Here is a 27,112-nt window from a genome sequence, read left to right as displayed (position 1 = left end):
TCTGCGCCTGCATGCCACCACTCTGTGCCCACGTACCTGGGAGAAGGTCTGTGACTGGATCTGCTCGAACTCTTCCAGGCGGCTGTACTTAGAGAGGCTCGAGTGGAACAGGGACATGGTGGTCACCTTGTTGCACTCAGCCCGTACCTTGCTGAGGGCTGTGATGACCTCTGGCCGTGTGAGCAGGGACACGAAGGTGAAGTCCTCCTTCTGCTCCCGGAAAGGGTACTTGGGGACACTCACCAGTCCTGTGGGGTTGGGGGCCAAGGGCCAGTGTCAGATGGGCCTAGGACATACCAGGGGTCAAGATGGACTGAGAGGGACATAGCTTCTCTCCTGCTTCCTCTCTGGAACAGACACACATGTCCCAAAACCTCTTTTTTCACAGCCTGTCAGAGTGGCCCTAAGGCCCCACAGTGAGGTGCCTGCTCTGAGGTGAGTAAATGAATTTCCTTCAGGCCCCTCTAGGTCACAGGCCCCTTTGAAGTGGGTGAGAACTGCAAACCCTCTCCCTATCCATTCCTGCTCATTCTGCAAACAGTCCCTGATGATCATCTGGGACCCTCAGAATGCCCCCTGTCCACGCCTGACCCAGCTTCCTGAGTACTTTACACATGCAGAAGCTGGGTCCAAGAAAAGAAATGAGCAGGGATTGGAAAGTTCAAAGCAAGGAGGGCTTAGGGGCATCTGGCATCCTACTCTTTGACTCAGTCTGCCACCTGTCCAGTGGGGCCCCAGCAATGCTAACCTACTCTTGCTACTGGAGGAAGAAAGGGACATATGTCCCTAGATCAGAACATCACAGCCCTTTTTATCCACTTCTGAATGATTGTTTTCCTAGTACACATTCACCTTGCTATTTCTGCACTATTCAGACTACTATTTTAAAAACACCCTCAACTCTCCAGGCAGTTAGGAAGAGGAGGGAGATGAATGCTGGGGACAGGATAAGTGCCTGTGAGTGTTGGGTTTCTAGAGATCCTAGAGGGAGGGGTAGGAGGGGCTCTGGCTGAGTGGGTAGCCCACTTTTACCCAACACCCTCACCTTGTTTGGGGACTTTCTCCTCCTCCTTCTTAGGCAGGGTCACGTAGGAGAACGTGTCAGGCTTGGAGGAGACAATATGGTCAAAGTTGATCTTGTTCATGCTTCGCTCATAGTCTAGATTCACTTCTCTGGAGAGAGTGCTGAGCTGCTCCAGAACCCTGCGCACGGGGGCCAGAGAGACGGGAGTCAGGGGGCTCCACACCCTGTTACTCCTGCCTGGACCCTGGGCCACTGACCTCCATCAGCCTTGTCAGCTGCCTCTTTCATGCCACCCTCCCCCCATATCAGGCCCTGACTCTGCCCATTTTGCTTCTTACTTCTCAATGTCATCCAGTGAAGACCACCCTCCCTGCCTGGCTGCCTCATTCCCACCCCATGCACATTCCAGTCTACTCCCCACAAAAATTAAATCTGATCACATTACTTAAAATCCATCCCTAGGTCCCCTGGATCCTAGGATAAGGCCAAACCTCTTTCTGGAACTTAAGAGGCCCTTCTAGCTAGCTCTGTCCCCACTTTCTTTCAAGACACTTTCTTTGTTCCTACCCAGTCCAGCCACAGGCAGTCCCTCTGAGTTCCTGGAGGCATCGAGCTCTCCTGCACCTCAGAGCCTCTGTACACAGTTCCCTCTGGCAGCCAAGCCTGATCAACTCAGCCCCAACTCTGCCTGACCAGCTTTCCTTCTCCCTTAGGGTTTCTATCATGAGTATATTTGCCCTCTCTGTATTAGGGCTGGACCCATTTATGCTCCCAAAGCACATCCCCTATCTTGACACTCCTGATTCCCTTTGGACAGTGAGAAGAGGGTGAAGGACAGTATATGCATGGGGCTATATCGAGCTCATGGTCATTTCTGCAGAGCCTTGAATGGGGCCTGACATTCTCAGGGTTCTTAGTATACAGGTGTTGAGTACACACATAAAGAAATGAATGAAAGCATGTGTATGGCTCAGAGCCCCATGTCACATGCAGTAAAGGCTCAGGTGGGAGGTGGCCCATGACATCCAGGAACCCTCCTCTTGTTCAGGGACATCCTTCACCTAGTCCCTGGCCTGAAGCTCTCTGTGCTTCTCTGCTTCCCAACCCAGCAGGCTAAGCTCAAGTGCTGCTTCCTCCAATGATCAATAACTGATGCAAACATATAAAATCAAGCATCCTTGTCCTGTCTCCCTCAGGATAAATTCTGTGGTGTCATCTGTTCTCCAGAATTCCCCAAGGAATCGGAGGCTAGACTCCTTCTAAATCCACATCTTTGCCTAGTTGCTTCCTCTACCATATCTTGCCTCTTTCTCTCCATTACAGATTTCTCCTGAGAGGACTTCATCAATAAATCAATCACTTATACAAGAATCCCCAAATCATACTTTGCTTCTAGGGAATCTGACTTATGAACCCTGAACCTGTGCTTCTGAAACTGCTGCTGCCACCCTGTCTGAAGATGAAGCCAGCATACACTGGAGACACACTGGGCCCCAACATACCAATCCTGAAGCCATCCTGCATCAGATTTCTTGTTACACATAAAGTAGTGCATATTTCCCTGATGTCTAAGCCAATCTGAGCCCAGAAAGTTAGCTATGTGAAGCCAAAAGTGTTCCAAAAAATCTAACACTCAAGAAATGGAACTCTGGTTAACCAAGGTAATGGTGGCTACACCAATTCAATTCTCCTAGCACACTCTCAAAAATACATACACACATACATACATACAAGTATAAAAAGCACCTTTAGCACAACTAGAATAGAAAGAATGCTCAAACTTTACATTATCTTTAAGTAGAAAAATAAATATCAAACCCCAGTGAGGTAGTGCTCACACTCCTGCTGCAAGCCTTCATAGACAACAAGGGAAGACTGAGAAAAACTGTGCAAAGAGGGAAGGGCGGTAGCTCTAAGACTGATCTAAAGTCCTGCCAGAAAGAACAAGTCTATCCCACCTGCAGAAACATCGAACAAGAGTGCTGGCAAATCAGAGCACTGACTATAAGGGAGAAACCAATGTGCACACAGTCAAAGTAGCTTCTTTGAAAGGTATGACTTATGAGGGGAAAGGTAACAGGAAAAAGAAGTCATTTGGAGATTAGAAGGTGATTGGAAAAGAAGTAAAAGGGAAAATGAGAGTCCTAAAAGATAAGAGAAAAAAACCTCAGAGGACACAATTCTTTTTGTGAACACACACACACACACACACACACACACACACACAGAGTCATCCATTAAAAAACAAAACAAAACAAAACAAAACAAAACTAGTTTGTTACACTAACAGAGGAGGGCACCCTGTGAACTAGGAATCTTGTAAAAAAAACAAAACAAAACTCCTGGCCAAGATGGAGGCATAGGTAGACACACTGTGCCTCCTTGCACAACCAAAATAAGGACAACAAAAATTTAGAAACAAATAACAGCTGTAATGACAGAAAACTGAACTGTACAGAAGTCTAACTAAAGAGTTAAAGTAGACACATTCATCCAGACCAGTTGGAGGGGTAGAGTTGGGCAGCCAGGCAGAGAGGGGTCACAGTAAAGTGGTGGCTGGCAGACCCCGGGCATACAAGGCAGCAGCTGGTGGACTCAGTGAAGTGGCGGATTGTGGAGGGGTGTGGCGCACAAGGTGGCTATTGGACCACACGGTCCCACATTCGCTTGCAGATAAACCAGGTGAAACTGGGGAGAGAGACAGACTGCACAGCCCAGGGTTCCAGCACAGGGAAATAAAGCCTCTAAACACCAACTGAAAACACCTGTGGGGGTTGAGGTGCCGGGAGAAACCCCCAGCCTCACAGTAGAGTTCAATGGAGAGACCCACAGGGTCCCAAAACATACACAAGCCCCCCACACAGAAATCAGCACCAGAAGGGCCCAATTTGCTTGAGGGAAGCTGGGGAAATGACTGAAATCCAGCAGAGAGCAGAACAAGCACCATTGTTTCCTCTCAGACCCCTGGCCCACAGACAGGATCACAACCCAGCGACTGGGTTGCCCCGCCCTGGTGAACACCTAAGGCTCCACTCCTCATATGTAACAAGTGCGTCAAGACAAAAAAAGTGGCCCAAATGAAATAACAGATCGAAGCTCCAGAAAAAAATACAACTAAGTAATGAAGAGACAGCCAACCTATCAGATGCACAGTTCAAAGCACTGGTAATCAGGATGCTCACAGAACCGGATGAATTTGGTTGCAAATTAGATGAACAAATGGAGGCTATGCTAAGTGAAATAAAGGAAAATGTACAGGGAATCAATAGTGATGGGAAGGAAACTGGGACTGAAATCAATGGAGTGGACCAGAAGGAAAAAAGAAACACCCAACCAGAAAAGAATGAAGAAACAAGATTTCAAAAAAATGAGGGGAGGCTTAGGAACCTCCAGGACATCTTAAATGTTCCAACATCTGAATTATAGGGGTACCAGAAGGAGAAGAGGAAGAGTAACAAGTGAAAAAGATATTTGAACAAATAATAAAGGAGAACTTCCCCATTCTGGCAAAGGAAATAGACTTTCAGGAAGTCCAGGAAGCTCAGAGAGTCCCAAAGAAGTTGGACCCAAGAAGAAACACACCAAGGCACATCATCATTACATTATCCAAGATTAAAGAGAAGGAGAGAATCTTAAAAGCAGCAAGAGAAAAGGAGAGAGTTACCTACAAAGGAGTTCCCATCAGACTGTCAGCTGACTTCTCAAAAGAGATCTTGCAGGCAAGAAGGGGCTGGAATGAAGTATTCCAAGTCATGAAAGGCAAGGACCTACATCCAAGATTGTTCTATCCAGCAAAGCTTTCATTTAGAATGGAAGGGCAGATAAAGTGCTTCTCAGATAAGGTCAAGTTAGAGGAGTTCAGCATCACCAAGCCCTTATCTTATGAAATGTTAAAGGGACTTATCTAAGAAAAAGAAGATAAAAAACATGTATAATAAAATGACAGCAAACTCACAACTATTGACAACCATATCTAAAACAAAACCAAAAACAAACTAAGCAATCAACTAGAACAGGAACAGAACCACAGAAATGGAGATCACATGGAGGGTTAGCAACAGGGGAGTGGGAGGAGGAGAGAGAGGGAAAAGGTACAGAGAATAAGTAGCATAGATGGTAGGTAGGAAATAAACAGGGGGAGGGCAAGAGTAGTATGGGAAATGTAGAAACTAAAGAACTTATGACACATGGACATGAACTAAAGGGGGGAATGTGGGTGGGAGAGGGTGTGCAGGGTGGAGGGGAGTGAAGGGGGGGGAAATGGGACAACTGTAATAGCATAATCAATAAAATATATATATATATATTAAAAAAACCCAAATCCATGAAATGAATAGGTGGAAGTAAATATATTTATATAAAGCTACTATAAGAAAAAGAGAGAGAACACTTTAACTGATGAAAAGTTTCATCTATCCCTCAAAAAGAAAGACAAAACAGGAGAAAACTAACATACTTCAAATGAAACTAAACATCTTCAAATAAGTAATTGGACATATGGAAAAAAAACACCTTGAATCAGAAAATCAAAAATAAAACACAGAAATAGGAAAATAGGAAGAAAAGATATTTGATTGAACTCAGAAAAAAATGGAAAAAAACAAAATTATCTCAGGAAGGAAGGCTAAATTACAAGGTGCCCAAGCAAGAATAGAGTCAAATAAAAAATGTAATAAAGTACATTGAAGAAAGACAGGAATATAACCAAGAGAATGATGATAAAAATAAAGAACTAAAAAGGGTCATAAAGTGGTTGAATTAGAAACTGGCAAGGGAGAAGCAAGATAGATAGACAGACAGAGAAATAGATATAGATATATAATGGAATCTCTGATGAAGAAAAATAAAACCATGGAACAGAACTAATATTTAAAACTATAAATCAGGGGAAAGGAGTATACAGTGGGCAGGCAGCTAGAGAATTGGGGGCTAGTGAGTCATCTGTCCAGACATACCAACAAACCTTGTCAAACTAGCCCCTATCTTCCCAGTTACTTCTTCACCATGGACTACCCACCCCTATTCCCTGTCTCTCTAGCCTTCACAAATGTATTCTTTGTTTAAAAGGTATAAAGAAAAAGCTTCCTGCTCTGAAAAAAAAACTATAATTAAAAAACTTCCAGAAATGAAAGAATACATGAATCTCTATATTGAGAAGGCCAATTGTATATTTGGGAAAACTGACCCGGAATGACAAACTCTGAGGCATACTTTAGTAAAATGATTGGTCTTTAAAGATTAAAAAAAAATCCCCAATGACTCAAAACAAACAAACAAAAAAATCAAACAATTTACAAGGGACAGAGCATTGGATTGGCATGATTTTTTTTTAAAGATTTTATTTATTTATTTTTTAGAGAGAGAAGGGAAGGAGAAAGAGAGGGAGAGAAACATCAGTGTGTGGTTGCCTCTCATGTGCCCCCTACTGGGGACCTGGCCTGAAACCCAGGCATGTGCCCTGACTAGGAACTGAACCAGCGATCTTTTTGTTCACAGCCCGTGCTCAAGCCACTGAACTACACCAGCTAGGCAGATTGGCATGATTCTTCAAAAGCAACATGCAAAGCAAGGCAACAAGAGTAGCATCAAAAACAAACAACAACAACAACAAAACAACCCTCTGGCCTCTGGGAATAAAAGTGTGAACCAAGAATTTTATATCCAGGCAAGTTGCCTTTTAAGTTTTGAATGTACAAGAACTCTAGGAACACTATACCCTTGAGCCTTTTATAGGGAACATACTAGAAGAGGAGCTTCATCCAAGCAAGAGACTGATGGGGGTTCCAGACACATTACACCAAAATATGGCATGTTGGCATATTGAATTACTTGAGCTGAAGAGCACTTGAGAAATGGCAGCTGCAAGAAGGACCCTCTGACCTTTCCTTGAACCAGGTCACAAGACCCTCTTGTGAGAGGTGCTCTCCCTATACCTTGGAGGAAATGGGCATCCTTAGCTCCAAGATTGGGGCTACACCAAGAGGAATTTAAAGGAACAGGCTTTGATAAGTTTTCCCCAGTTTACTACCCTTAGATCCTATCTGCTTGTTTTATTACATTTTCCTACATCTTTCCCCTCCTCAACAAATCTAGCACAAAAATGCTCAGGTTTAACCTCCTCAGGCTTTCATTTCCTTATGAAGGGTACCATGTGAACTAAAACATATTAAATAAATTTATATGCTCTTCTCTTGTTAAACTGTCTCTTATCACAGAGCTTCTGTCAAGAACCCAGAAGGGCAAAAGGAAAAATGACTTTGTTCCTCCCCTACAAGATTATAGAGATACTTCAGAAAAACTTCAGGAAAAAAGAGACTAATATATTTATTTAATTGTAGATTTAATGCTAAAACAAAGATAGAGATGAGAGTGAAAAAATATCATGTTATCCCTGGCTGTTGTCCCACAAAGTGAGAGGCTGGTTTGATTCTGGGTCAAGGCACATGCCTGGGTTGCAGGCCTGGTCCCAGGTCTGGGCACATGTGACAGGTAACCGATTGATGTTTCTCTCTCATGTTGGTATTTCGTTTCCTCTTTTTCTCCTTCCCTTCCCCACTCCCTAAAAATAAATAAACAAATAAAATAGTTTCAAAATACATCATGTTAAACTACTAAGTAGAAAAAAAGCAACTAAAAATGGGAGGACAAAGGAATGAGAAAAATATGAAATTGAGGGTCATTGCATAGGAAATAAAAGGGAGTTAGAAGATTCATTAAAAACTGACAAATCAGATGTTAAAAGCTTAAATAGGAAAGCAGAGAATTATGAGCATTATAAAGGGGTAAACACAAAAGAAACAACTAAGATAAAGGCACAAGCCTTCCTAAATACCACGTTAAATTTAAAAAGTAAAAGAACAAATAGAATACATCATGTAGAGAAACACTGCATTGTATTATTATAACATGTATTAATTATAATTATTAATTATAACATGAAACAATATAACAAAATTGAGATCAAATGTATCAGCTCTATTACTTACTACAAAAAGATTTTCAATTTGACTCACAAAGACACAATATGCTGATAACAAGAAACCTATTTAAAACAAAGTAATTCAGAAAGACTGAAAATAGAGGATGGCCAAAGAAGCATCAGGAAGATGGAAACAACAAAAAAGCTAGGTTATAATTCTGATAACAAACAAAGTAAAATTCAAGTAAAAAGCATTAGACTTCATCAAGGACACTTTTTAATGCTAAAATCTGCAATTCCAACACTATTCTGACTGGACAAAAATGAGGATATAGAAGATATAAATAATATAATCAGTAAGGTAAATTTTATGGAACATATGTATATATGAAACCTTTATTTTTTAAGTATATTTTATTGATTATGCCATTGTAGTTGTCCCATTTTTCTCTCTCCTTTATTCCCCTCTGCCCTGCAAAACCCCTCCCACTAGCATCCCCCCCTTCTCAGTTCGTGTCCATGGGTCGTAAATATAAGTTCTTTGGCTTCTCCATTTCCTATACTATTCTTAACCTACTCCTGTCTATTTTGTACCTACCATTTATGCTTCTTATTCCCTGTACTTTTTCCCCCATTTCCCCCCCCTTCCCCTTCCCTCTGAAACCCTCCCTGTGATTTCCATTTCTGTGGTTCTGTTCCTGTTCTAGTTGTTTGCTTAGTTTGTTTTTGTTTTTAGGTTCAATTGTTGATAGTTATGAGTTTGTTGTCATTTTACTGTTCATATTTTTGATCATCTTCTTTTTCTTAGATAAATCCCTATAGCATTTTAAATAATAAGGACTTGGTGATGATGAACTCCTTTAACCTGACCTTATCTGGGAAGCCCTTATCTGCCCTTCCATTCTAAATGATAGCTTTGCTAGATAGAGCAATCTTGGATGTAGGTCCTTGCCTTTCATGACTTGGAATACTTCTTTCCAGCCCCTTCTTGCCTATAAAGTTTCTTTTGAGAAATCAGCTGATAGCCTTATGGGCATTCCTTTGTAGATAACTCTTTTCTTTCTTCTTGCTTCTTTTAGGATTCTCTCTTTATACTTAACCTTGGGTAACTTAATGGTGATGTGCCTTTCTGTGTTCCTCTTTGGGTCCAACTTCTTTAGGACTCTCTGGGCTTCCTGGACTACCTGGAAGTCTATTTCCTTTGCCAGACTGGGGAAGTTTTTCCTTCATTATTTGTTCAAATAAGTTTTCAATTTCTTGCTGCTGTTCTTCTCCTTCTGGCATCCCTATAATTTGGATATTGGAATGTTTCAAGTTGTCCCTGAAGTTCCTCAGCCTTTCTTCATTTTTTGAATTCTTGTTTCTTCATTCTGTTCCAGTTGGGTGTTTATTTCTTTCTTTTGTTTCAAATCATTGATTTGAGTCCTGGTTTCCTTCCTGTCACTGTTGGTTCCCTGAATATTTTGCTTTATTTCATTTTGGATATCTTTCATTTTTTGACCAAGGTCAATCAGTTCTGTGAGCATTTTGATTACCAGGGTTTTAAATTCTCCATCAGATAGGTTGGCTATCTCCTCATTGCTTAGCTCTCTTTCTGAAGTTTTGCTCTATTCTTTCATTTTGGCCCTATTTCTTTGTTTGGGGCACTTGTTAAGTTATAAGGGGGCAGGGCCTTAGGTATTCACCTGTGCAGGGCAACACTCCTTGCTGTGCTTGGGCACTGCTTGTGGAGGAGGGGCCAGAGAAGGAACAATGTAGCTCCCCTGCTCACCTTTAGCCCACTTTCCAACAAACTCTCGGACTCTCATGTGAGACTGGGAGTTTCTCCCATGGCAGCCACCGCTGTAGTCCACAGCCAGCTCTGAGTCTCCGTTTCCCTTTCAGTCAGCCTTGCCCACACAGCCCAAGGCCTTGCCTCGGGTTCTCTCCGTTCACCACCTTACCAGTCTGGTTGTTCTGTTTGACTGTTTCTTTAATTCCATGGTTGCTGGAGTTCCATGCAGTTTGATTTTCTGGCACTTCCGGTTGTTTATTGATTTTAGATTGGTTGTTATCCTCCTTTTGGTTGTTAGAGGAAGCCAATGGTTTCTACCTATGCCTCCATCTTGGTCAGAACTCCCAATGAATTTTCTTAACCACCAGAGCATTTCTTTTCCCATCTGCTTATAATAGCCTATAATATTGGGTTGGCATAAATCTGTTGTGTTTTTTCCATAAAATGATAGACATATTTTCCATGTTCATCAATAACTTTATTGTTTTGGACATTTTGAGTATGGCGGGGTATTTCCTGCTATTGGCTCCTAGTGGGTAGAGGCCAGGGGTGCTGCTAAACATCTTCCAGTGCATAACACAGCCCCACAGCAAAGAATTATTTGGCCAAAATGTGAATAGTGCCAAGAAACTTCACAAAAAACTTTCAACATGTTCAATCAGTCATAGCACCTTCTCCATACACTGCACAAGTCTTTTTGATATGTTTCAGTTACATTTTTAGTTTTCTTGAAATAAAGCATAATATATTGAAAATGCTGTGTATTTTCTTCCATCTTCAATATTAAAATGGCTGCACTAAAATTCACCATTTTTTTAAAAGATGTTATTTATTTATTTTTAGAGAGAAGGGAAGGGAGGGAAAAAGAGAAGAAGAGAAACATCAATGTGTGGTTGCCTCTCATCCATCATCCCCCACTGGGGGACCAGGACTGCAACCCAGGCATGTGCCCTATGTGGGAATTGAACTGGTTACGCTTTAGTTTGCAGTTCCACACTCAGTCCACTGAGCTACACCAGCCAGGGAAAAAAAATTCACCAATTTTGATAAGCTTTTTTTAAATGCATGCTGTGACAGCTGTCACAATACAACTAAAAAAATTGTTTCAAATGAAGTTAAAGACAACTAAAGACTACTACAGCCATCATACAGAAAAAAACATAATGGATTTTTTGGCCAACCCAATACTTGTGCTCTTGCTGCCATTCTTTCAGCTCCACATTTTCTATATCCCCCTCTAAGACTAGCTGGACAGCACAATTAACTTTATGATAATAATAAAACTCAATAAACAACAAATACAATTATCATGTGATCTAGCAGTTCCACTTCTGGGTTTATACATAGCCAAAAGAATAGAAAGCAGTAATAGGAAGAGACATTTGTACACCCATGTTCACAGCAGCATTATGCAAAATCGCCAGAAGATAGAAGCAACTCAAGTGCCCATTGACAGATAAGTGAATAAACAAAATGTGGTCTATATATACATTGGAATATTAGTCAGCCTTAAAAAAGAAGGAAATTTTGACACATGCTGGAAGATACTATGCTAAGCGAAATAAGCCAGCCACAAAAGGACAAAACTGTATGATTCTACTCACATAGGGTGTTAAGAGCAGTCAAATTCACAGACAAAGAAAGTAGAATAGTGTTTGCCAAGGGCTGGAAGGAGAAGGGAATGGGGAGTTATTATATAACTGATACTGAGTTATACTTTGTAGGATGAACAAAGTTCTGTGGATGGATGCTGGTGATGGCACACAACAATGTGAATGCATTTACTACCAGTGAGATATACATTTAAAAATGATTAAAATGGTAAGTTTTATGTTATGTATATTTTACCACAATTTAAAAAAATAAAAAATTAAAGCAATGAAGTTAAAGCTACATTTAGCTTTAACTGAAAGGGAAAAGCTACAAAGGAGGACTGGTCCTATAAGAAATTAGAACATATTATAAAATATCTATAATTAAAACTGTAATAAATAGTCAAGGTGGCAGCATAGGCAGACATGGCTCTCCTCTTTGCACAACCATGTCAAAGTTACAACTAAAATATAGAACAACCATCACTCAGGACTGTCAAAAATCAAGTTGAATAGGAGTCTAACAATTATGGAATTAAAGAAATCACATCCACCCACACTCATAGGATAGGCGCAGACACAAAATGGGCTGGTCCCTAACCTACATGTGGTGGATCAAAAGAGAGGGATATCTTGGGAGTGAGGAGTCCCCACCCCACACCAGGCCCCACAGCTCAGGGTTCAAGTGCCAGGAAGATAAGTTCTCACAACTCTGGCTGTAAAACCCAGCAGAGATTGAGTCAGGCAAGAAACTTCTGGAGTCCCAAGCAGCTCCTCTTAAAGAATACACATATGGACTCATCTACTCAGACTCACTCCCTCTGAGCTCTGGCATCAGTGTAGCAGCTTGAAAGGCACTAGTGATATACAGGGAGAAACTGAGGGGTCTGGAATTAAGGCCAACAGAGGCCATTGTCCCTTTCCTAAAAGCTCCCCCGACAGAGCTGGCAAGTTGGTGCCATATCTAAGACTCTATCAACCTGGCTAACATTGTGTGACTGCCCTTAGAGATCTCTAGAGTCTACTCACCACATAACCTATGGCTCATCTAAGCTGCTTTTCCATGTGAATGGTTGGTTTGGTTCATGCTTCGACTTTCTTAATCCTCTCAAAGAAGCACCAGCTGGTGGCCTCAGTGAGCCCCAGGCCCAGCACTAGCAGCAGTCAGGCTACATTCACAGCTTGGCTTCCCCTGAGAATCTCCAAGCCCAGGACAGGTAGCAGCCATCTCAGTTGCTTTATAGCTCAGAGAGGGTGGTCCAAGGCAAAACACAGAGTGGGGGCTGACCTTGGCCTGCACCATTAGGCAGACCACAGGGTCAGTGTACTCAGTGGACAGCTACAAATTACACCAGAGAACCACCACCCTGGCCCTGCAGAGCTGATCCTCCACAGAGGGCTGAGGTTGGTGGTCAGTGATCACAGCCAGTCCTTGCAGCTGACTGGCCTAGGTAAACCCCTCCCACTGACCTGCCAACAACAACCAAGGCTCAACTACAAAAAGAGGGTACACTCAACTCACAGGAAGGGCGCACCTTGATTACCTAACTTGGGTGATAGAGGAGCCGGTGTCACTGGACCCTACAGAACACCTACTACATTAGACCACACTACCAAGACATGGAGTCATAGCAGTTCTACCTTATACATAGAAACAAACACAGGGAGGCTGCCACCAGGAGGAGACAAAGAAACTTGGATCAAATGAAATAACAGACCAAAACTCCAGAGAAAGAACCAAACAAAATGGAGATAAGCAATCTGTCAGACGCAGAGCTCAAAACACTGGTTATAAGGATGCTCAAAGAACTAAGTGAGGACCTCAACGGCATCAAAAACATCCAGTCAGAAACGAAGGATACACTAACTGAAATAAAGAATCATTTACAGGAAACAACAATAGAGTGGATGAAGCTGAGAATCAAATCTGTGATATGGGACATAAGGAAGCAAAACAAACAAACAGACAAACAAACAAACAAACCCCAATTAGAACAACAAGAAGAAAGAAGAATCCAAAAAATGAGGATAGTGTAAGTAGCTTCTGGGACAACTTCAAGAGGTCCAAAATTCACATCATAGCAGTGCCAGAAGGAGAAGAGAAAGAGCAAGAAATTGGAAATCTATTTGAAAAAATAATGAAAAATGACTTCCCTGATTTGGTGAAGGAAACAGACATGTAAGTCCAGGAAGAAGAGAGAGTCCCAAACAATATGGGTGCAAAGAGGCCCACTCCAAGGCACATCATAATTAAAATGCCACAGGTTAAAGAGAAAATCTTAAAAACAGCAAGAGAAAAGCACCTACAGGGGAATTCCCATAAGACTGTTGGCTGATTTCTCAACAGAAACTTTACAGGCTAGAAGGGACTGGCAAAAATATTCAAAGCCATGAAAAGCAGGGAACTACAGCCAAGATTGCTCTACCCAGCAAAGTGATCATTTAGAATCAAAGGACATATAAAGAGCTTCCCAGACAAGAAAACACTAAAGGGGTTCATCATCACCGAGCCATTATTATATGAAGTGCTAAAGGGACTTACTTAAGAAAAAGAAGAAGATCAAAACTATGAACAATAAAATGGCAATAAATACAAATCTATCAACAACTGACTCTAAAAAATAAACTAAGCAAACAAGAACAGAGACAGAATCATAGATATAGAGAACTTTTTGATGGTTACCAGATGGGAGAGGGAGTGTGGGGGAATGGGTGCAGAGGTGAGGGGATGAAGAGGTAAAAATAGGTAGTTATAGAATAGCCATGGGGATGTAAAGTACAGTACAGGAAATGAAGTAGCCAAAGAAACTATGCATGACCCATGGACATGAACAATGGTGTGGGAATTGCCTGAGGGAGTGGAGGTTGTTGTCTGGAGGGGGGCAAAAATGTAACATACTTGAAACCTATATAATTTTATCAACCATTGTCACCTCAATAAATTTAACAGAAAAGGAAAAAACCTAAGTAAAGTACATAAACAGACAAACAGAACAATAGAATAGAATAGAAAGTCTAGAAATAGACCCAAGTAAATATGGAAATTAGCATATGATAAAGGTGACATCTTAGGTCACTGCATCAAAGATGGAGGTTTCAATAAATGCTGATCAGCATTTAATGAATGCTAGTTACTCCTTTGGGAAAAAAATAACATTAGATCCATACCACACACCATACATAAGGATGAATCAAGGAATTAAAAAGCAAAGGCATAAAACCATATAAGTATTAGGAGAAAACCTCAATATAGGGAAAAGCTTTCTAAGTATGACTCAAAATCTGATGCAACAGAAGAAATTATTAATGAAACTGTTTACATGAGTATTTTAAAGTCATATTGCAAAAATTACCATAAGCAAAGTCAAAATACCACTGAAAAAGCAAGAGAAAATATTTATAACTATACCACAGATAAAGGTTCAATATCCATAATATACACAGAAGTCTTAATATTAAAGGGGAGAAAAAAAGCCCAAAAACTTATGAGAAAAAGAAATGGCAAAAGATATGAATAAAAGAGTCACAAAACTATATAAAAATTACCCTTAATCATATGACAATCATGGAAAAGATGTTCAACCTCACTTCTAATACTTACAGACTTATTTACCTTTCCTTCGGACTGGCAAAAAGTTAAATATCATAACAATATACTTTCAGCAAAGCTCTGGAGAAACAGGCACTCTCACACATTGCTAGTTGGCATGCAAAATGGCACAACCATTATGGAGGGAAGTTTGGTGATATCTAACAAAACTACCTATGTATCGATACTTATCTCTTGACCTAGCAATCCCACTTCTCACAGTTTACCCTACAGCACACATCACATCGATATTAATGTACAAATGTACAAGGTTATTCATTGGAGTATTGTTTGTAATTGCAAAATACTGGAAATTATCTAAATGCCTGTATACTAGAGAGTGGATGAATAAACCATGGCACATGGTACATATGCACAATAGATTACTAAGCAACTGTAAAAAAGAATGAAAGACATCTCAATGAACTGATAAGGATTGATTCCTAGGATATACTGTAAGTGAAAAAGGCAAGGTGTAAAAGAACATCTATAGTGTGCTACTCTTCATGTAAGAAGAAAGGGGGTATAAGAAAATATACATGTCTGCTCATTTGTGCAAAAAGAAATACAGAAAGGATAAATCAGAAAATAGTGATATCATTACCTATGAACATGTGGTGGGAACAGGGTGGAAAATAAAGATGTGAATAGGATATAATGAATAGGGGTGGAGAGTGACAAATCTCTGAGTGTACCTTTATACACACACACACACACACATACACACACATCTATATATACACACACAGAGGTATATACTAAAATATATGCATTATATAGAATATAGGGAGGGAGGTGGGGAGGGCTGGGTGGGTGGGCTGGGATGGGAGTAAAAGATAGAAAATTGTACTTGAACAATAACTAAAATAAAATGAAAAAAAATATTCTCCCACTATATATGTGCACATATCTGGATATATGGTGTATATGTGTGTATATACATACACACAATGGACCAAGCTATATTTCATTACAGGAACAAATCCTACTAAAGGGAGTGGGAAGAACTTAACCAAGTAACTTTTGAACAAAGTATTTATACTATATGCTCCCAGGCTAAAGAGAAAAACACTGAATAAACTTCAAAGTCGACTTAGTAGGGGTTTTCTTCTAAAGGATACGGATTAGCAATTTGAAAACACTTTGTGTGTATTCTAGGACTGTGCAAATAAGGAAATACATTATGAAAAAAAGGAGCCATTTTTCTCCAGAAGAAATAAGTAATAGATATGTACAAATGAGAATGAGCCCTGTGGTACTGGAGTGAATTTTAAGGTATCAGTATGAACTCATGGTTTTTTAAAATTTATTTTTATTTTTCATTTAAATTATTTTATTGTTCAATTGCATTTGTCTGTATTTTCTCCCCACCCCTCCAAACCCACCTCCTTCCTTTGCTTCCACCCTTCCCTCAGTTTTGTCCATGTGTTCTTTTTTTTTATTTTTTATTTTTTATATTTTATTTATTTATTTTTTATTAATCATTGTTCATATACAGTTTTCTCCTTTTTACTCCCAATCCAGTTCCCCCTCCCACCCGCCCCCCTTCCCTCCCATTACCACCCTCCCCTTAGTCTATGACCATGTGTCCTTTAAGTTTGTTCCTGTGAACCCTTCCCACTGTCCCCCTTAAATTCCCTCTTCTCTCCCCTCCGGTCACCATCAGCCTGTCCTCTATTTCAGTGTCTTTGGTTACATTTTGCTTGTTTCTTTGTTTTGTTATTTAGGTTCCTGTTAAAGGTGAGATCATATGGTATTTGTCTTTCACTGCCTGGCTTGTTTCGCTTAGCATAATGTTTTCCAGCTCCATCCACGCTGTTGCATAGGGTAGGAGCTCCTTCTTTCTTTCTGCTGCATAGAATTCCATCGTGTAAATGTACCATAGCTTTTTTTTATCCATTCATTTACTGATGGGCATCTAGGTTGCTTCCAGCATCTAGCTATTGTAAATTGTGCTGCTATGAACATTGGGATGCATAGGTTCTTTTCAATTGGTGTTTCAGTATTCTTAGGATAGAGTCCCAGCAGTGGAATTGCAGGGTCAAAAGGCAGATCCATTTTTAGTTTTCTGAGGAAGTTCCATATTGCTCTCCATAGTGGTTGTACCAGTCTGCAGTCCCACCAACAGTGCACTAGGGTCCCCTTTTCTCCACAACCTCTCCAACACTTGTTGTTTGTTGCTTTGTTTATGATGGCCATTCTGTCTGGTGTGAAGTGGTATCTCATTGTGGTTTTAATTTGCATCTCTCTGATAGCTAGCGATATTGAACATCGTTTCATGTGTCTTTAGATCCTCTGTATGTCCTCCTTGGAGAAGTGTCTGTTCAAGTCCTTTGCCCACTTTTTAATTGGATTCCTTGTCTTCTTAGAGTACAGTCGTGTAAGTTCTCTATATATTTTGGAGATTAGACCCTTGTCTGAGGTGTCATTGGCAAATATGTTTTCCCATACAGTTGGTTCTCTTTTAATTTTCATACTGTTTTCTTTAGCTGTGCAGAAGCTTTTAATTTTGATGAGGTCCCATTTGTTTATTCTTTCCTTTATGTCCCTTGCTCTAGGGGACACGTCATTAAAAAAGTCTCTTCGTGAAATATCTGAGATTTTCTTACCTACGTTCTCCTCTAGGACTTTAATGGTGTCATGTTTTATATTTAAGTCTTTTATCCACCTTGAATTTATTTTTTGTATATGGTGTAAGTTGGTGCTCAAGTTTCATTTTTTTTGCATGTGGCTGTCCAGTTCTCCCAACACCATTTGTTGAAGAGGCTATTTTTATTCCATTTTATGTTGCTGCCTCCTTTGTCAAATATTAATTGACCATAGAGACTTGGGCTTATTTCTGGGCTCTCTGTTCTGTTCCATTGGTCTATGTGCCTGTTTTTATGCCAGTACCAGGCTGTTTTGATTACAGTAGCCTTGTAATATAGTTTAGTGTCGGGTATTGTGATCCCTCCTACTTTACTCTTCTTTCTCAATATTGCAGCAGCTATTCGGGGTCGTTTATAATTCCATATAAATTTTTGAAGTGTTTGTTCTATGTCTGTGAAATATGCCATTGGTACTTTAATAGGAATTGCATTGAATGTGTAAATTGCTTTGGGTAGTATGGACATTTTGATGATATTAATTCTTCCAATCCATGAACACGGTATATGTTTCCATTTGTTTGTGTCTTCCTTGATTTCTTTCTTCAGTGTTGTGTAGTTTTCTGAATACAGGTCTTTTACCTCTTTGGTTAGGTTTATTCCTAGATATTTTATTTTTCTTTTTGCTATTTCAAATGGGATTTTTTTCCTTGATCTCTGCTTCTGCTGTTTCATTGTTGGTGTACAGAAATGCCTTTGATTTCTGGATATTGACTTTGTATCCCGCTGTTTTGCCAAATTCATTTATTAGGTCAAGCAGTTTTTTTGGTAGAGTCAATAGGATTTTCTATGTATACTATCATGTCGTCTGCAAACAGTGATAGTTTTGTTTCCTCCTTTCCTATTTGGATGCCTTTTATTTCTTTTTTCTTGTCTGATTGCTGTGGCTAAAACTTCCAGTACTATATTGAATAGAAGTGGTGAAAGTGGACAGCCTTGTCTTGTTCCTGATCTTAATGGAAAAGGTTTTAATTTTTGCCCATTGAGAATGATGTTGGCTGAAGGTCTCTCATATATGGCCTTTATTATGTTGAGGAATGCTCCCTCTATTCCCACTTTGCCGAGTGTTTTTATCATGAATGGGTGCTGTACCTTATCAAATGCTTTTTCTGCATCAATTGATATGATCATGTGGTTTTTGTCTTTGCTTTTGTTTATGTGATGTATTACATTTACTGACTTGCGAATATTGAACCATCCTTGCATCCCTGGAATGAATCCCACTTGGTCATGGTGTATAATCTTTTTAATGTATTGTTGGATGCGGTTTGCCAGTATTTTGTTGAGGATTTTAGCGTCAATGTTCATCAGTGATATTGGCCTGAAGTTTTCTTTCTTTGTTGTGTCTTTATTTGGTTTTGGAATTAGGATGATGTTGGCCTCATAAAAAAGAGTTTGGGAGACTCCCAATCTTTTTGGATTTTTTGGAATAGTCTGTGAAGGATAGGGGTTAGCTCTTCCTTAAATGCTTTGTAGAATTCTCCTGTGAAACCATCTGGTCCCGGGCTTTTGTGTGTTGGGAGTTTTTTGATTACTGCTTCAATTTCTTTTGTTGTTATTGGTCTGTTCAGACTTTCTGCTTCTTTTTCATTGAGTTTTGGAAGATTATATTTTTTCTAGAAAGTTGTCCATTTCATCTAGGTTTTCAAATTTTTTGGCATACAGTTCTTCGTAGTAATTTCTTACAATCCTTTGTATTTCTGTGGTATCTGTTGTAATCTCTCCTCTTTCATTTCTGATTGTGTTTATTTGGGTCTTCTCTTTTTTTTCTTGATGAGTCTGCTTAAAGGCTTGTCTATTTTGTTTATCTTTTCAAAGAACCAGCTCTTGGATTCATTGATCCTTAGAATTGTGCTTTTAGTCTCTATATCATTTAATTCTGCTCTGATCTTGGTTATTTCCTTCCTTCTGCTTGCTCTGGGCTGTCTTTGTTGTTGTTCCTCGAGTTCTTGTAGACGTAGGGTTAGGTTGTTTGTTTGGAAAGTTTCTAACCTTTTTAGGTGGGCCTGTATCGCTATGAACTTCCCTCTCAGGACTGCCTTGGCTGTGTCCCATAAGTTTTGGGTTGTAGTGAGTTCGTTTTCATTTGTTTCCAGAAACCTTTTGATTTCTTCCCTAATATCATTCTTGACCCATTCATTGTTTAATAGCATGCTATTTAATCTCCATGATTTTGAGTGTTTTTGGTTTTTTTCCTTCGGGTTGGTTTCTAGCTTCAGTCCCTTGTGGTCTGAGAAAATGCTTGGTATGATTTCAATTTTCTTGAAATTCTTGAGGCTTTGTTTTGTGTCCTATCATGTGGTCTATCTTTGAGAATGTTCCATGCACATTTGAAAAGAATGTATATTTAGCTTCTTTTGGATGGAGGGCTCGGTATATATCAGTAAAATCCATTTCATCAAGGGTATTGTTCAATGCCACAATATCTTTGTTGATATTTTGTTTAGAAGATCTGTCCATTTTTGATAGTGGGGTGTTAAAATCTCCCACTATAATTCTGTTGCTGTCCATATCTTTCTTGAAGTCCTCTAAGATTTTCTTTATGTATTTCGGGTGCTCCTATGTTGGGTGCATATATATTTACAATATTTATGTCTTCTTGATGGATTCTTCCCTTGAGTATTATGAAGTGACCTTCTGGGTCTCTCTTTATGGACCTTTTTTGGAAGTCTATTTTGTCTGATATGAGTATTGCTACCCCAGCTTTTTTTTCCTGACCATTTGCTTGGAAGATTTGTTTCCAGCCCTTCACTTTCAGCCTGTGTAGGTCTTTTTATCCTGAGGTGGGTCTCTTGTAGACAGCAGATATGTGGGTCATTTTTTTCTTATCCAATCAGCTATTCTATGTCTTTTGATTGGAGCATTTAATCCATTTACGTTTAAGGTTATTATTGATAGGTACTTATTCATTGTCTTTTATGTATGTGTGTTCCTCTCTCTCTCTCTCTCTCTCTCTCTCTCTCTCTCTTTCTTCTCTCCTCCTTAAAGCAGTCCTTTTAGAATCTCTTGCAGAGCTGGTTTGGTCGAGGTGTATTCTTTTAGACTTTCTTTTTGTCTGGGAAGCTTCTTATTTGGCCTTCAATCTTGATCGAGAGCCTTGCTGGATATAGTAGCCTTGGTTGCAGACCTCTGGTTCTCATTACCTGAAGTATTTCTTGCCATTCTCTTCTGGCTTGAAGTGTTTCCATTGAGAAGTCAGCTGTTAGCCTTATTGGGGCTCCCTTGTATGTTATTTCCTTCTTCTCCCTTGCTGCCTTTAAGATTCTCTCTTTGTCTTGAAATTTTGTCATTTTAATTATGATGTGCCTTGGGGTGGGTCTCTTTGGGTTCCTCTTGATTGGGACTCTCTGTGTTTCCTGGATTTGTGTGACTTTTTCTCTCGTCAAATTAGGGAAGTTCTCCTTCATTACTTGTTCAACTAGGTTTTCGATCCCTTGCTCTTCTTCTTCACCTTCTGGTATCCCTATTATACGGATATTATTACGTTTCATATTGTCTTGCATTTCTCTTAATCCCTCCTCATTCTTTCTGAGCCTCTTTTCCTTTTCTTGCTCTTTCTGGATGCTGTTTTCTACTTTGTCCTCCAGCTCGCTAATCCGATCTTCTGCTTCATCGATCCTGCTTTTCATTCCTTCTACTGTGTTCTTCAGTTCAGAAATTGTATTCTTCATTTCCTCTTGACCTTTGTTGAGAGTTTCTATTTCCTTTTTCATGTTTATATAGTTTGCAGTGAGATTGATGTAGTTTCCCTCTAATTTCTGAAAGCTCATTGTGAGTTCATTGAACTTCCTGGTAATCATTGTTTTGAACTCACTATCTGATAGTTGGGTTGCCTCTATTTCATTTAGCATTTTTCCTGAGGCTTCCTCGTTTCCCTTCAGTTGGGGGGTTGTTTCTTTGTTTTCTCATTGTTCGTGGGTTTCTTCTTTGTTCTTCTTGTTTGTTAATTTGAACTGTTCTGGTTCCCTGTATTTATGGTGTGAACTTCTGTGGTAGAATTTTTGTGTGTTTCAGTGGTGCAATCTCCTTCGTGTATCCTGGTGGTCACAGCTTCCCCCTACTCTTTTTTGGGATCAGTTGGAGGAGTAAGGCAAAAAGGGTTTAAAACAGCAAGATAGTATACTATGATATTTACTTTAGCAGCCAGTAGAGAAGAGATGGGTTATCCTTTGGCTCCTTATAGTGTAGCCGTGATCCTCTACCCCCCTATCCACGTTTTAGAAAGGATGGAAAGAAGGTAAGACTCTTATTGGGGACGAGAGGATTGTTAGTTGGATCTAGAAAGCTGTGAGGCTGTGGGAGGTCAGCTTCTAAGGTAGGGTTGGACTAAAGATTAGTATATAGGAGTAGTGAGTAAAAGAATAGAGACAACCCCCACAATAGTATAGTTCAGAAAATTGCAAAGTGGGCTGAGATCAGGTAGGGGGTATTGAGAAGCATTTACAATTGTATAGACTAGGTCTTACTAGCAGTAATAGTAAAGTGACAGTCTTGTGGCAGAATCGATGAGGTCTAGATAACAAGAATAAAGAGTATAGAACCTTGAGAAGTGTATTAATGGAACGCAGATGAAGGATAGTAACTTATCAACATCTTGTGCCTGAGATACCAGGGGGAACCTATCAAATGACAGTATAACCAGCCAAACAAAGAAGATTATACAGAAAGAAAAAGAGTACCAAAATATTATTAAAATAAAAAAATGTCATAAAAGTGAGAAAAAAGATAATACAAATTTACAGTAACTTGCAAGATTAAAACAAAAGGAAAGAAAAAGCAGAAGATGTGGTGCAGGAGAGCTAAATTTGGAGTGGAAAGAATAATATTAGGTTGAATGGAAGAGAAACATAAGGGATTGCGATATAAAAATAATGAGAATTGAAAAAAAAGTCACATAAAACACAAGATAAAATCAGTCAACCAACAACAGCCAGAGAAACCAATAAAAACCAAAGAAAACCAACCAACCAACAAACAAACAACAAACAAACAAAAAACCTCTTGTTGGTTTCTAACTGGCCAGACCAGTTTTTCTGATCTTGCTAGCTTCAGCTGGCTGAGGGGCCTTTGAAATGCTTCTCTCTCTCACAACCAGATCTCAGCAAGTCTGTCAGGTACCCGGGGCGCTCCAAGACACACTGGTGCGAGAGAGTGTCTTCCCGATGAAGGTGCGGGAGCCCAGCCGTTTCCAGCTCCGTGTTCCCCGCCAAACGGCTCTCCGACGGAATGTTGGCGCCTTTCCCGGCTCTCCGGTTGGGCTGGCTGGAAATCTCTGAGCCACCACTGAAGGAACGCGCCCAGCCCCTCGTCCCTCCTGGGATCGCAGCGCGCGATTCCTGCCTCCCTATGGGGCGCGAGCCGAGCGCGGCCGGCTTGTGCTCGCTACCGCTCTGCACTTCCACCGGGCTAAAGATGCCCCTGGTCCTGTTGGCTAGAGGCTCTCACTTCTCAGCCTCTGGGCGGGATTTCATATTCCCTGGGCGATTTTTTCTCAGTCCAACTGGCCAATCTGTTCCTTCTAGCAACCCGTTCTCCCCTGGAGTTGCTCACCCCCGTATTCGGGGGAGGGAGGGAGCAGCAATTTCCCTCTCCCGGGATCCCTGGGGGCAGAGCCCGGAGTACCGGGCGGGCCTGGGGTCTGCGCACCCCAGACCCCACGCTGATTCTTGGGCCCTTTTTGTCCTGTATCTGTCTTCTTACCATCTGGTTTTCCAGTGAGTGCAATAATTTCTGATGTCCTGCTTTCAAAAGTGATTCGGCAACCCAGCCCACTTGCTCTGCCTCTCCACCGATCCGCGAGTTTCCCCCCTCTTCACAGAAGCTGAGAAAAACGCTGCCTACAGTAAGGCCGCCATCTTCCTCTCTCTATTTACAGAGTTCTTACTGTGTTATTTATATCCTCACAACTCCTTAAGGTAGACAGATATTATCCCCATCGCACAGACGGGGGAACTGTGGTATGGAAGTGGATCATTGTCACAGGCTGGGCAACCTGAGGTAGCTGGCTTCCCTTGGGACCTCGATTTCCTCAGCGGTAAAGTAGTTTGGAAGTTTGGATTGGATGAAGGCAGAAGTCCCACTAGCTCTGACAGCCTGTGACTGAGGATCTTTAGAAGAGTTTCTGAGGGCTAGTATTGAACTCCTTCTCTTCCTTTTGTCTCCCCCACACACTCCCTAATCCCCATCCTCAGGGGTGAGTCTTTAGGGTCCTAATGAAACACGTAAAGACACCCTTGAAGAACCTCTAGATTCACTCACCTCTAGATTCAGTCTCAGCAGAGGAGGAGGAAGCTGTCCATGTGTTCTTTATAATAGTTCCTTAAAACGCTTCTCCCCACTGTCCCCTCACCCTTCTCCTCTGGCTATTGTTAGATTGTTCTTAATTTCAATGACTCTGGTCATACTTTGTTTGTTTTTTTCTCTTGTTGATTATGTTTCAGTTAAAGGTGAGCTCATATGGTATTTGTCCCTCACTGCCTGGCTTATTTCACTTAGCATAATGCTCTCCAGTTCCATCCACACTGTCACAAAGGGTATAAGCTCCTACTTTCTCTCTGTTGCGTAGAATTCCATTGTGTAAATGTACCATAGTTTTTTAATCCACTGATTTTACTGATGGGCACTTAGGTTGCTTCTAGGACTTGGCTGTTGTAAATTTTGCTGCTATGAACACTGGAGTGCATAGGTTCTTTTGGATTAGTGTTTCAGGGCTTTTGGGTATAATCCCAGCAGCGGAATTGCCAGGTCAAAAGGCAGTTCCATTTTTAGTTTTCTGAGGAAATTCCATACTGTTTTCCACAGTGGCTGCACCAGACTGCATTCCCACCAACAGTGCACTTGGGTTCCCTTTTCTCTGCATCCTCTCCAACACTTGTTTGTTGATTTTGTGTGAGGTGGTATCTGATTGTGATTGTAATTTGCATCTCTCTGATGGCTAGTGATGGCTGAGCATCTTTTCATGTGCCTCTGGGCCCTCTGTATGTCCTCCTTGAAGAAGTGTCCAAGTCTTTTGCCCATTTTTAATTGGGTTTTTTGTTTTCCTGGAGTGGAGTCGTGTGAGTTCTTTATATATTTTGGAGATCAAGCCCTGGTCCGAGGTGTCATTGGCAAATATGTTTTCCCATACGGTTGGCTCTCTTTTCATTTTAATGCTGTTTTCTTTAGCCATGCAGAAGCTTTTTAATTTGATGAGGTCCCATTTGTTTATTCTTTCCTTTATGTCCCTTGCTTTAGGGGACATATCTGTGAAGATGTTGCTGTGTGGAATGTCTGAGATTTTCCTGCCAATGTTTGCCTCTAGGACTTTTATGGTTTTATGACTTATATTTAAGGCTTTTATCCACCTTGAATTTATCTTTGTGTATGGTGTAAGTTGGTGATTGAGTTTCATTTTTTTGCACGTAGCTGTCCAGATCTCCCAACACCATTTGTTGAAGAGGCTATTTTTGCTCCATTTTATGTTCTGCCCCCTTTGTCAAATATTAATTGACCATAGAGACTTGGGTTTATTTCTGGGTTCTCTGTTCTGTTCCATTGGTCTATGTGCCTGTTTTTATGCCAGTACCAGGTTGTTTTGATTACAGTGGCTTTGTAATACATTTTGATATCAGGTATTGTGATCCTTCCTGCTTTGTTCTTCTCTCTCAGAATTCCTGCAGCTATTTGGGGTTGTTTACGGTTCCGTATATGGGCTGAGAATAGGAACAGTGGCCTCTGCCAGCACTTCTGTCTGGGAGAAAGCTGCCCCCCAGCTCTCACTCTGATGCCAGACAACTCAGTTCCTCCCTATATGTCTGGTGCCTTTTAATCTGCTCCCCAACACTGGAGCTCAGAGGGAGTGATTCTGAGTTTAAGTCTGTGTGTGGCCCTTTAACTGCCAAGGAGTTCCTGTCTTCCACAGCCTCTATCCCTGTTGATTTTTATAGCCAGAAGGTATGGCAACTTCTTTTTCTGGCACTGGAACCCTGGGCTGGGGGTGCTGGTGTGGGACTGGGACTCTTTATTCCTGAAATATCCCTTCTGATTTTTATTTGCCACACATGGGTATGGGACCAGCCCTATCTGAATCTTCACCCCTCCTAGCAGTCTCGATGTGGTTTCTTCTTTTCCTCCTCCTCCTCCTCCTCCTCCTTCTTCTTTCTTCCTCTCCTCCTCCTCCTTCTCCTCCCCCTCCCCCCTTCCCTTTTCTTCCCCCTCCCTCCTCTTCCTCCTCCTCCTCCCCCTTCCTCCTCTTCCTCTTCCTCCTCCTCCCTCTTCTTCTTCTATTGTTGCTCAAGTACAGCTGTCTTTATTTTCATCACACCATGCTCCCCCACCCCACCCATCCCTGCCTCCCACCCTCGAACCTAACCCCTTGGGCTTTGTCCATGTATCCTCTATACATGTTCCTTGATGGTTCTTCCCCTATTATCCCCCATTATCCCTCTCACACCTCCTCTCTGGTTACTGCCAGCTTGTTCTTTATTTCAATGTCTGTGGTTATATTTTCCTTGTTTGTTTGTTTTGTTGATTAAGTTCCACTTATAGGTGGATCATATGGTATTTGTCTTTTTCACTGCCGGGCTTATTTCACTAGCATAATACTCTCCAGTTCCATCCATGTTGTCATGAAGGATAGGAACGCCTTCTTTCTCTCTGCTGCATAGCATCCCATTGTGCAAATGTACCACAGTATTTTTACCCACTCATTTACTGATGGGCACTTAGGTTGTTTCCAGAACTTGGATATCGTAAATTGTGCTGCTATGAACATTGGGGTACATAGGCTCTTTTGAACTGGTGTTTCAGGATTCTTAGGGAATAATCCCAGCAGTGGAATTGCTGGGCCAAAAGGCATTCCATTTTTAGTTTTCTGAGGTAATTCCATACTGTTTTTCACAGTGGCTGTACCAGTTGTGTTCCCACAAACAGTGCTCTAGGCTTCCCTTTTCTCTACAACTTTGCCAGCACTCATTGTTTGTTGATTTGGTTATGATGGCCATTCTGACTGGTGTGAAGTGGTATCTCATTGTGGTTTTAATTTGCATCTCTCTGATGGCCAGTAATGCTGAGCATCTTTTCATATGTCTCTGGACCCTCTGTATGTCCTCCTTGGAGAAGTGTCTGTTCAGGTCCTTTAACCATTTTTTAAATTGGGTTGTTTGTCTTCCTGGAGTGGAATCATGTGAGTTCTTTATATATTTTGGAGATCAAACCCTTGTCTGAGGTACGATTTGCAAATGTTTCCCAATACATTTGGTCTCTTTTCATTTTAATGCTTTTTTCTTCAGCAGTGTAGAAGCTTTTTATTTGGATGAAGTCCCATTTGTTTATTCTTTCCTTTATGTCCATTGATCTGGGGGACATATTGGTAAAGATGTTGCTGTGTGGAATATCTAATATTTTCCTGTCTGTGTTCTCTTCTAGGAGTTTGATGGTGTCACAACTTATATTTAAGTCTTTTATCCACCTTGAATTTATTTTTGTGTATGGTGTGAGTTGGTGATTAAGTTTCATTTTTTTGCATGTAGCTCTCCAGATCTCCCAATTTGTTGAAGAGGCTATTTTTACTCCGTTTTATGCTTATGCCC

The 27,112-nt window shown here is 40.8% G+C and overlaps 1 protein-coding gene across 1 annotated transcript in view; it reads right to left on the bottom strand.

Moving 5' to 3' along the window:
* Positions 1-27,112, bottom strand: part of DNAH1 (dynein axonemal heavy chain 1) — an 88,578-nt gene that overhangs the window by 49,792 nt on the left and 11,674 nt on the right. The window contains exons 8-9 of the mRNA XM_045832124.1: positions 1,046-1,203; positions 37-248 (exon numbers count right to left, since the gene is read on the bottom strand). Of these exons, the coding sequence (XP_045688080.1) occupies positions 37-248; positions 1,046-1,203 (370 nt within the window). The remainder of the gene's footprint in view (positions 1-36; positions 249-1,045; positions 1,204-27,112) is intronic.

Source organism: Phyllostomus hastatus, unplaced genomic scaffold (genome assembly GCF_019186645.2).
Source record: "Phyllostomus hastatus isolate PE091 unplaced genomic scaffold, TTU_PhHast_1.1 phas_contig_16, whole genome shotgun sequence".
Classification (NCBI taxonomy): Eukaryota; Metazoa; Chordata; class Mammalia; order Chiroptera; family Phyllostomidae; genus Phyllostomus; species Phyllostomus hastatus.
Note: the sequence above shows the minus strand (reverse complement) of the source record. Positions and strands in the feature narration are given on the sequence as shown.